Source organism: Polypterus senegalus, chromosome 1, assembly GCF_016835505.1.
Source record: "Polypterus senegalus isolate Bchr_013 chromosome 1, ASM1683550v1, whole genome shotgun sequence".
NCBI lineage: Eukaryota > Metazoa > Chordata > Cladistia > Polypteriformes > Polypteridae > Polypterus > Polypterus senegalus.
In genome coordinates, this window is record NC_053154.1 from 242,477,158 (window position 1) to 242,489,657 (window position 12,500).

The window sequence follows — 12,500 nt, forward strand, 5'->3', positions numbered from 1 at the left end:
ATGAAGGCGGTCGCGTCTTTCGAAAAGCTTTTAACGGCGATCAGACAGCGCGACGCTGGATTCTTCAGCCGGAGGTGTACGGCGGGGAAGGTGAGTATAGCCGTCCCTGTACAGCATGAAGGAGGGTCTGCTGAAAATGGCTGTGATTGTAATGATCAGCAACAAGTAAGCAGTCCTCCGACAGTGGATGTGGCGCAGGGGGCTGTGCTCGCAATGAGGGGAGAGACAGTGAATGGGGCTGGCAGGACAGGGGCTGTTGAGTGCCCCAGGTCCTAGCGCCCTCCGCCCCGAGTTGGCAGCAGTCTCGCGCTGCTCTACAGGGACGCAGATGGGAAGGAGTCTCTTTCTTTCCAATAAGGAGACTCAGACCGTCAGGGCGTCCCAGAGCAACAGGAGGAATCGGAGAGTGAATGCCGGTTCCTCCGATAGGATGGGACATGGTGCTGGGTGCACACGTCCATAAGCTGGCCGCCCTCTGCGGGGGCAGAGGGAATACTTGAGGTCAGCAGAGAGGAAAGGAGTGCAGGCAGTTCCATCTATTCCGACGACAGGAAGGACATGGAAACTGCGGAAGGGGTGCCGAACAGGCAAGTGCCGGGGTGCCGGATGGAGGGGGGAACGCTGCCAGTGCGTGGCACAAAGAGACGCCAGGGAAGGGTGTCCAGGCAGCGGTTCTGCCCCTTTGTTTCTCTTTGTTTCAGGGCTGGACCCCGGACAAGCAGTAGGACCCACTTCGTTGGGAACCTACCCTCAGGAGACGGGCCGTCAGCTGAAAGGACTCTCCGCTGGCGTGCGGGTGTCGCCACGGTGTAGGAGGCTGCGAGGGAGAGAGTGGCTCCAACCAAAGGGGCGCGAAAACCTCGGAGGGGGTGCCGAAGGAGTGGGCCCCGGGGTGCCGGTAAGAGGGGGGAGCGCAGCCTGTGTGAGGCACAGGAGGACACCAAGTGGTGGTGTTCAGGTGGTGTCTCCACCCCTATCCCTGTGGGGAGAACAGGGCCAGACCTCGGCTGACCAGGAGCTGGACCCGATTCAGGGGTAAGCTGCCCTCGTGGGATGTGTCGCTCCTCCTGAGTGGTCTTTGCTGGCTGTGGGGCACTGTCAGGGATGCCAGGGGCAACGACCCGACTGGGACGCCTTGAGGGACCGGAAGAGGGTCTACACCCACCCTGGATCACGTGGAGGCCGCCATCCTGGTTGCATTGGGGGTCACAGGTAGAGGGCTTGGAAGCCCAACCCTGTAGGGTCCCGTGGTCACCGCTAGGGGGCGCCCCAATGCCTTGGGAACCCTGGACCTCAGCATTTCCGCCACACCAGGAAGTGCTGGGGGGAAGAGAAGCAGGGACACCCGAACAGCTTCCAGGAGAACAGCCGGCACTTCCGCCACACTGGGGCGTGTCAGCGGGAGATTGCCGGGGAGCACATGCAGCTCATCCGGGTGCGGATAAAAGGGGCCGCCTCCCTTCATTCGGGGCGAGAGTCAGGAGTGGAGAGGACTAAGCTGGAAGTAAGGAGGCAAGGAAGCGGCCTAAAGGAAGTAAGGCATTGTGTGGCCAGGACATTGGGGACTTTTGGGGGTTTTGTGGTGCACTTTGTGACTTTACTGTAAATAAACGTGTTTATGGGTGAAATGAACGTGTCTGCCTGTCTGTGTCTGGGCCAGTCTCCACAACGCTTATGAGGAAAGAATTATGTGGCTTCTGTCCAGCAATGGAGAGAAATCACATAGAGTAGGAAACACTGTATAACTTGTCAGAACTTTTTCAGAAACTCTGTAATGGATGTTTTCTGCATTTTCTTTAACAGTTTTAATGCAGACATTTTTTCTTTAGTTCCTGTTGTCTGGAAATCTGTTCATTTGGAACCTGGTCTTCTAGCACTTTAATCTGCTTGTCATGGTGACCAATGCTAAACTGTACCTTAATCTTTTTTGCTCATGTTTGAGCTCTTGCATGTTTTAGTGAAGTATTAGTAAACACACATGGAAAGCTGAGCTGTATGGAGTCTAGTATTGACATAAACTAGTCAATTATAAATTCCTCTGTGGTATTTACAGTATTTTTTCAATTAATCAGTTATGTTGGGTTTTTTAGTTTGGGGAGAAAGTGGCACATGAGAGATATCCTGGCATGTATCATTCCACTACCAAGGGTCATATTGTCTCCCAGGAATAGAGAAAGGTTAATTGAATTTGTTTCATACATTTGTTCTTATTTTGAATTCTCTCCATTTGAATTTGACATTTTAAGGTATTCCCTTCTAAAACTATAAAAATATATTTTTTCCATTCCTTGTTCTAAATATTCTACTGTCTTGTGGGTAATGAACTGTACTGAGAATTTAATAATTTGGTTTATTTATATAGCGCATTTAAAACAACTAAAAGAAAGAGATTTTACATTTGTATTCACAGAAAATGAGTGGAAAATAATTCTTCAAGTAACACACTTATTCCATAATGTTTGTCACATATAGATTAACACTATTTAATATCATAAGCTATATTTATCTCTCCCTGCTCAAAATGTGATAAGGACCAAAGCCAACCTTCAAGAGTTTTAAGATGTGCCTGCTTTTCTAGGCCACACACTTCGTCTTTAACCCCAAGTTGCTACCTATTGAAAATCTATTTTTACTTTGCTTTGAAATGCTGTCAGAGTCTGAACAGTCACTTATCTATTCAAAAATCTCTTTGGAGTTATGCCAAATGGAGCACTTTTCCTAAAAACTTTTAACATTAATAGCTCTCTGGTTAGTTTTGTTCATCTGTAAGTGTACTATTTAAATCATATGCAAATCTTCAACCTCAAATACTACTGAACTCCTGTTTTTTGGAGGGATTGATTGCTGGTTAAGAGTACTACATACCGTAAAGGAGAAAAATAGAAACCACTGCATATGTTGAATTAATGTATTGTTGTACTGTACTGTTCTTTGGAAACTCATTAAAGAAAATGCTGATTCCAATTTGTGTTTTGCAAGTTGGATTTTATTTGCAATATTCTGATTGACTTTATTTCACTTTTAGATTTCTTACTCTTGTTGTTGATTGTTCACTCTATTTCACTTTTAGAATTTTAACTGTTGTTAGTTGTTGTAATTGCATATCATTTTTCTATGCATTTTTTAATGTGCACTGCCAAACTCTTGCTGGCAATGACCTCCATTGCTTGTAAGCTGCAGTGTAATGTGTGCAGCTCTGTTTGCTTTACATTTGAATTTTCCACAATTCAAAAAAAAAAAAACTTGTAATAGCCTAGCACTAAAGCATAAGAAGCAAAGAAAAAGATATAAAAACAGGATAAGGTTCAGATTGTTTATGGCTTTCTTTTGACTTTGACTTAGATTCATGAAATATGTGTTTTTTGACAGGTTACTAGTTTTCTACTCGGACTGATTAGAACCCTGCATGTGCACTGACCACTCTTCTGAAAGATACAGATTACACTCACTGGCCACTTTATTAGGTTCTTGGTTGGACACCCTTTTGTCTTCAAAGCTGCCTTAATTTTTCATGGCATAGATTCAGCAAGGTACTGGAAACATTCCTCAGGGATTTTGCACCAAATTCACCTGATAGAATCATGCAGTTGCTGCAGATTTGTCAGCTACACATCCATGATGCAAATCTCCCATTCCACCATATTCCAAAGGTACTCTGTTGGATTAAGTGAACTAATTGTCATGTTCAGGAAACCAGCTTGAGATGATTTGAGCTTTGTGACATGGTGTTATCCTACTGGAAGTAGCCATCAGAGGATGGGTGAACTGTGGTCATAAAGGGATGGACATGGTCAACAACAATACTCAGGTAGAGTGTGGTATTTGAACAATGCTCATTTGGCACTAAGGGGCCCAAATTGCAGCAAGAAAATATGCCTCACACCATTACACCACCATCACCAGCCTGAACCGTTGATACTCAAGTCAGGATGGATCCATGCTTTCAGGTTGTTGATGCCAAATCCTGAACATATCATCTGAATATCACAGCAGAAATCAAAACTAATCAGACTAGGTAATGTTCTTCCAATTTTCTATTGTGCAAGTTTGGTGAAGCCTGTGTGAACTGTAGACTCAATTGCATGTTCTTAGCTGAAAGGAGTGGCGTCCTGCTACTGTAGTCCATCTGCTTCAAGGTTCGACATGATGTGCATTCAAAGATGCTGTTCTGCATACGTAGGATGTATTGAGTGGTTGTTCAAGTTACTGTTGCCTTTCTATCAGCTTGAACCAATCTGGCCATTGTCCTCTGACCTCTGGTATCAACAAGGCATTTTCGCCCCAAGACATCTGCTGCTCACAGGATATTTTGCCTTTTTGGACCATTTTCTGTAAACCCTAGAGACCGCTGTGTGTGAAAATTAGTCGTTATATAGTAGATCAGTAGTTTCTGAAATACTCAGACAAGCCCATCTGGCACCAACAACCATGCCACTTTCAAAGTCAATTGAATCACCTTTCTTCCCCATTCTGATGCTCGGTTTGAACTTCAGCATGCCGTGTTGATAACATCTACTTGCCTAAATGCATCGAGTTACTGCCATGTGATTTCCTGATTTGATATTTGTGTTAACAAGCATTTGAACCTAATAAAGTGGCCGGTGAGTGTATATAGTAAGCAGATGCTTCTACAAAAGTATGGTCATTGAAGTACTGTACTAAGCAAATGACATCGCACCATGCATATACTGACATATACAGTAAGAATGTCAGTCACATCCATATTACTAATTTAAGTTAGTATGTTGGATGAAATCTTTGAGAAAGGACTGATTATTAGGATTAAATGACTGAAGTTTGTTACAATTAATATGACAGTGGTTAAGACTGCACAGTTGTGTAAAAAGTTATGCGAAGAACTCAATGTCTAATATACTGAACCATAAAAAAATTATATGGTTATACCGCTAAGTCAAGAGTTGACATCCTTTATTAACAGCTATGTTCAGTGTACTCCTAAATGGGCTTAAATTAGAGAAGGACTAATTAATTGCAATCATGTATACCACACTACTAGCATGCAGACTTATCTTGCTCAACTGGAAGAATCCTAGCCCACCTCTTTTAAGTCAGTGGGTAAATTATGTTATATACTATTTGAAATTGGAAAAAATCTAATTCTCACTTAGAGGATCTGTTAAAAACTTTTTAAAAACCTGGCAGAATCTAATCAATGACATTTTAGAATAAGCAATGGTTTTCCTCTCGTTCACTTGGGTGGAGGTTAAAATGAATTTAGCCTTCATTGTATGGAATGTTACTTGCTTTTAATAAAATGAATTAAAAATAATAAAATAAATAAACAATTGAACGAATTGTGGTTCTTGCCCTCCAAACCTCAAAAATGAAGACTTGTTTATTTTTAGTAAGATCAAGTAACAACTGCAAAAAATTAAAATACAACTCAGATCATGACAATTTTGACCTCTCTCAGCCTTCTGGCAAACATTTTGTATGTCATCTCTTGGTCCTATTCTTAAACTACCCTTGTGGCAGTTTTTATCTGTGGTACAATAAAATTACCAAAGCCACTATTTGCTGGCATAGAATGAGAAAAGAGAAATTGTTTACACTTAGATAAATGAACTGGGATTAATGTGAGTAGCCAGACACCATTAAGCATCCTTTCTATTAGTGTGTAAACTAATTCAGGAACCTGCACTGGATGGGGATCAACCCATTGCACGAAAACATTCACAAATACACTCAGACATTTTGCCAATCTGGAGTCATGGATCAACCCATCATCTGGGTCTTTAAGATATGGGAAGAAAGCTGGACTGCAAGAAGTGAATTAAATGCAAACGGGGAAATGACCTTGGTTTTAAATCCACTATCCAAGAATAATCACTATGCCTCTGTGCTGCCACCATATTAGAATAAACTAAACTAAAAAAGAAACAAATCCAGCAAAATCTTGTCACAGTGAAGAGTTGTTTTCTTTAACTTTTCTGGAATGATGCACATAAAAATGTATGAGGACCTATTGAGAGAAATCAAGATGCAAAGGAGCATTTTTGAACGAACTGTATGACATTCCAGCTGAAAAAAACTGACTTCAGCAATACCTCAGCTCAATGTGAGTCAGTGCCATTCACATTTTATGAGGTACTCTGCCTGATTATGTTAGCATACTTGAAATTATTGTAAAGACATTGTGAGAAACATTAAGACACCTGCCTAGAGCTAAGCAGCTTGACTTGACCTTTTGCTCACCTCAGAATCATTTTAGTTATCTATACAATGATAGCAGGCAGGAGCACTTAAAGAAAGAAATTGGCAATAAGAAGTGATGTAAATTGATTAAATATGTGTGATGAAGGGAACCCTAAAAGAATTCAATAATTTTCCAATTAATAGATAAATATTTAAATAAACAACCACATTAGAAAGCAATATTTAAATAAACAACCACTGAAATGAAAAAAAGAAAATTCAAACAGCTGTGAGGTTAGGAAAATATTTTACAGGACTGCAAACTGAACAGTTAGTGATATAATTGTAAATAATGGTTGTATTGGAGGGTGAAATACAAGTAGTCGGTTCACTTCACTTTCAGTCTGCTTATCCTAATAACAACAATGCTTATAGCAACAATGCAGAGCTGAGTAAACCAGGCAAACCTATCTGCAGCAACTTCTTTTAGCTCCTCCTAGAAATATTCTCAATCAATCTCAGGCCAAGGAAGAAATACTGTATAATTCCTCCAGTATGCCTTGGGTGGTGCCATTATCTGCCCAAACCACCTCAATCAAAGCTGGGGTCTAACTTTAACATCCATGTATATTGCAGAGTTAGCCCAGCAACCCTACATAGGAAACACATTGTGGACATTTACATTATTTTGGCTACTACCTAGAACTCATGACTATAGATGAGGATTAGTATGTACTACAGACTGATGAAAAAATTAACTGTCCAACTGTCCTGTCCAAGGACTTACCACCCTCTTTACTACCACAATCCAGTATAATGTCTAAAAAATGCTGCCACTGCACAGATTGGTTGATCACTTTCATAATCCACACTACCCTCATTCATGAATAAGACCTGGAAGAACCTTCTCTACTTGAAATAGCTTCCCCCCTCTTACCTAAAGACAACAAGCCATTCTTTTCTCGGAGAATGGTTTGACCTCAAATCTGCAGATGCAAATTATCATTCCGGCCACATCACACTCAGATGTGAAGAATTCTGTTCACGAATAAGTTCATAGCTTGATGGGCGAGCTGGAAGTCACTCAACTGGTTGGAGACTTGTGTGGTCAGAACGTGGAGAGAGTAGGAGAGTATGGAAGGTGAACTAGAAGGATTTTTGTGGTTGTAGCACTGTTGATTTGATTGGTGGGTTAAGTGGGCACGCCACTCTACTTTACAGAAAGGCACTCTGTTTAGTCAAGGGCAGATAAGGTTTGGTTCCTATTTGGAATTGCATATTATTTCTTCTTCTTTTGGACATTATTCCCTTGAATTATTTCTATTAATAAATAACCTTTTTTTTTGTTTGGAATTCTGGCACTTTTTATTCTTGGTCATTCCCATTGGTAAACAGTTAATACACTGCCCAGGAAGTCATTTCATACTGTACATTTTAAATAATGATAAAACAGTTATCTTGTCATAGTATACTATATATAATATTTAATCCAAATTGATATCTACAGTATGTTGGGTTAAATGATACAGTATAATTTCTTTTAATCCTTCTTTTGTATGATTATGTGGAACATTTGATGTGCTTTTGCCAGGCAGGGTTTAAAACTATGATCACAAAAGGGTTAAATCACCACTAGTTTCATACATAGACTACTACACATTGTTTAAGTTTCATAAGATGTGTGTCAGTATGTGCTGTGAACGCTGGCCTGGACACAGACAGGCAGACACGTGTAAATCACCCCACACACGTTTATTATACATGCAGTAATTATATACAATTAAGTGCTCACAAACCCCAAAAGTCCCCAAAGTCCTGGCCACACAGTCCAATGCCTTGCTTCTTCAGACCGCCTCCTTGCCTCCTCCAGAGACCTCATCCTCTTCCACCCGACTCTAGCCATTGTATGAAGGGAAGCTGCCCCTTTTATACTCCCACAGATGTGCTCCAGGTGTGTTCCGGCAATCTTCCACTGACACATCCCAGTGTGGCAGAAGAGCAGGCTGCATCCCCGGAAGCACTCCAGGTGTTCCTGCTTCTCTTCCCCTCCAGCACTTCCGGGTGTGGCAGAAGTGCTGAGGTCCAGGGCGCCAAAGGCATACGGGCACCCCCTGGCAGTGACCACGGCACCCCACAGGGTTGAGCTTCATAGCTTTGTACCCGTGGCCCCCAAAGTTACCAGGGAAGTTGCCCCCAAATGGTCTGGAGAAGGCGTAAGCCCTCCTCTGGTCCTCCTGGGTGTCCCAGCCGGCTCTTCCCCCCAGCCATCTCCAACAGTGCTTTACATGATATCAATTTGGCGTAGACACACTGGGCATTCTGCTTTGCTTTATTTAGAATGAAGTTCCAAGTGGATACTTTTTGCTTTGGCCATATTAGTCCAACTAAATAAAGTCTCCATCAGAGCCTCTTTGGATAGCTGCTGTGTCATGAGACAGATGATCCTTGTGTAAGGGCCTTGACAAAGCTCATCCAATGGATGAAAATTAGTTTTAAGTTAACCAAAAATGAAGATCATTAGCATTAAACTGACAGGTTCATTGACAGTATTCACTTTTGTAAGGTAAGTACACCCCCTGGCCAAGGTATCTGACTGAAGCTAACGGGTAACACCAACCAGTTAGATAACCACCCAACCAAGAGATGGAACCTTGAAGGACAGCAATGAATAAGGAAATAAGGCCATGGGTCATTTCTTTCCATTTTTTGTTTTGTTTCATTGATTTTCTTTAATTGTTTCCATTGATGTCAAAGGGCATTGACCTTATGATGTCACAGACGGAGTCTGGTGGTATTTGCCTGTTATTATTATCCCAAACAAACAAATCAACAATTCAAAATGTTAAAAAGCCAATGAAATAAAAAATACTTCAGTATTCAATAAGAAAAGAAAACCATAATAAAATAACAGTTTATTGTATTTCCAGTTATTTGGTGTTTTTGCTTGCTCTGTAGCAGCTAGTTCATCTAGATTGGTGAACACATCTGACCACACTGCCTTTAGTGAATGAAGTAAACCCTTGCAAATTTATAATAATGCTTTAGCTCCTTTGTGCAAGTTGGGCATAAGACCCCCTTTAAATGGTGCCACATGCGGAGATCTTATTGGTCGATCTTTTTCTACCAAAACCTTAGTGACTCAGTGGTACACAGTGCACCTTATACAAGATTTTTTTTTGCTTTATGCCAATATCACAACATATATGACACTACACCATTACTGATAGCAGATAAAAAAGTCTTATAATCATTATTTTTACTATTAATATGCTTTGGGGACATGCACACTTTATATGTTTTCTCAAATTTTGTTTTAAGATATATGCAGCAATAAAAGAGTCATGCTTTTAGGTCATCTAAGTTTGTCATCTAATAGGATTATAAAAGAGTTAAACGTCTTGGTGTCCTATAAATGAGTTGGAAAGGCTGGCCTGCAATATATGAGGTTATGTGGTACATTAATAAAAAATGCCTATGCCAATATCAATACAAAGAGTAACTGAGAAGTTGAAATTGTGTACTAGATAATTTCAGCCTAGATAAATTGGCTTCTTTACCTCAAAAATAATAATACATACTAATGTTTAGCTGAATCCAATAAAGCTATCAAACAGTGGTTTAAATCTACAACTTATGATAAAAGTCATCCCAAAAGGATTGCCAATTTATGTATAATTGAACAAGCTTCAATTCCCAATGCTGTTTTCAAGTGTAGAAGGTGCTAGCCAGCTCATTTTATTAAAGACTATGACTTTGACTATGGATTGCTGCCTAGTATTAATTACATTTGCCAAATGTGATGAAATCTGTTTAGCAGGTGACTGCTGATATGTAAGTAATATTAATATTATACAATATTTTGAAAGACATATAGCAGAAGTAGCAAAAAGTATATTGAAAAACATAGAAAATGTCCTAATTTAACTAGAAGAAGGTTTTCTTGTGCCTTCTTTTCACAGTGTTCCCAGTGTTGATTAATGAGTTTCAAAGCCAAACAGCTGATCCTAAAGGTGTATACAATCAAAACTAATGTAAAACAGGACATATAATTGCTTAAAAACTTTAAATGCACAAATAATTTACTACAAATAGGCAATATATCTCAACATCTGTACACATTCTGTAATGTAGATTGTCAAATTTTTAGATAGACAAAAATTATCTCAGATTAGAGAAAACTAAAGTGAGGTGTATTATCAGTTTAGAATTAGAAAGCATACACAGAAGACTACAGTGTGGCAACATACATAGCTCCTCTAGTTTTTATATATGGAAACAAGAGTTTGTAAAACTATAATCAGAAAAGATGCCTAGCAATCAAATAATATGTTACCTTTATAAACTCTAACACATAATAAATTATAAATTGTAAAGAACAATAAACATGTCTAACAGTTATAGTAATAATGATACAAAAAATAATGCATAAAGCTGTTCCAAATAGTAGCTGAGTAATTGCTTACCTGATATGTAAGTTCACTTAGAACTTTTTGCAAGAGACCAACTTCTTTTCCATTCTCAGGAGCTGTGATTATGAAATCCACATCATGACCAAACTCCTTGCCCCTTCACAAAATTAAAAAAGAAAAACGAATAAAATACATACAGTTCATCCATTCTTGGGATGTGGGGAGTCATAGTCTATCACAGAAAAACTGGGCAGAAGGTAGAAACCAGTCCTGCATAGGAAACAAGTTCATCACTGGGGGGGCAGCCATGTACATATCTACACTTACTCATTCTGGACTACTGTAGAGAAGCCAGTTCTCCTAAGGAATGTAACAGAAAAACAGAGCCAGAGAAAACCCATAAGAACGTGGGACAAATACATAAACTCCATACACAGAAGTGCAGGAAACAATCTAAATATGTACTATGTAACAGATAATTCACCAGTGAGGTCTTAACTAAGATTTATTACTTTACTATGTTTTATCCTGCCAAACACATATTTGCTATATTTAAAATGAAGTTCTAAGTGGAATCTCATAGTAGAACTTCTACAGGCCCTTAATCCTAAACCCAGCAGGACGTTTAAAATTCTGACAAAAGACTTGATTGATTATTCTACACTGCCCCATTCTGATGTGTTTATGGCTTTCTTGGACTGATTCCCTGCATATCAAAACTCCAGCCATTTTTGTGGTACTACCAGGAGAAGCTCTGGCTCCCCAATGGCATAATGCATTTGTAGAAAAAAAAATGGATGAATGAATCATTTAAGACCTGAGCAACCTTACAACAATTCAGCACCAATAGAGACTTTAATAAGTTTTTAATGCTAAATGCAAACTGAAAGCCTTTCTGGTGTTAAAATATATTTCACACCTTTAAAAGGTCACATTACTTCAAGTTCCTCGATTCAGTGGTGGATCCTTTGGGAAGTAATAGGTTGTCAATCACGCTTACACTTGCAGCTGACTTTTTTCATCTAAATGAATCTGCTTATGTTTTCAGCAAATCAGACAATTAGCAATTAATGAATAAAATCATTCAATGCTGCACTTAGTTTTGCTCTTTAATCAATTAATATAATATGACAAACATTTCCCTTTTTGGTGGTAATGACAACCCCTGACAAGTGAACAATATTCATGTTAGTACCTGCATTACAGACACAGAGAGTGGCTAAAAAGTGGCTTTGATTCTATACAATTGCCCCTATCTTGGGACATCACAAATTTATTTGAGAGATCTGCTCAGCCCCCAAACTACAGCTTCACCAAAATATAAAGACCCTTCCTAGCAGTGCCTAAAGTCACCTCATCATGTGGGCTTCATTCACACTGACTCACATCCTACCAGCAGCCAAGGTCGATGGTCTTATATCTATACTAATAAAAGACAAAGCCCTCACTGACTGACTGACTGACTCACTCACTCACTCACTGACTCATCACTAATTCTCCAATGTTCCTGTGTAGGTAGAACGCTGAAATTTGGCAGGCTCATTCCTTACAGCTTCCTTACAAAAGTTGGGCAGGTTTCATTTTGAAATTCTACGCATAATGGTAATAACTGGAAGCTATTTTTCTCCATATACTGTTATGGAGTTGAGCTCGAAAGCCGTGGGGGGGCGGAGTTTCGTGTGACATCATCACACCTCCCACGTAATCACTTGAACTGACTGTCAACGAAGTACGTAGAAAACCAGGAAGAGCTCCAAAATGCGCTGAACAAAACATGCATTATATAATTGAGAAGGCAGCGAAACAATAAGAACCGAGCGAGTGACATATGCCACCATATTCATGAGTGCTGCTACTTCGGAAACAAAGCAAGGTGTAAACCTAAAGTTTAAATTAAGTTCATAGACAGGCTGCCGCTGGCGTTTGTCATGCCCA

At 40.0% G+C, this 12,500-nt stretch overlaps 1 protein-coding gene across 1 annotated transcript in view; it reads right to left on the bottom strand.

Moving 5' to 3' along the window:
- dntt (deoxynucleotidyltransferase, terminal) overlaps nt 1–12,500 on the bottom strand; it is a 482,548-nt gene that overhangs the window by 294,750 nt on the left and 175,298 nt on the right. The window contains exon 9 of the mRNA XM_039775652.1: nt 10,620–10,722. Within this exon, the coding sequence (XP_039631586.1) occupies nt 10,620–10,722 (103 nt within the window). The remainder of the gene's footprint in view (nt 1–10,619; nt 10,723–12,500) is intronic.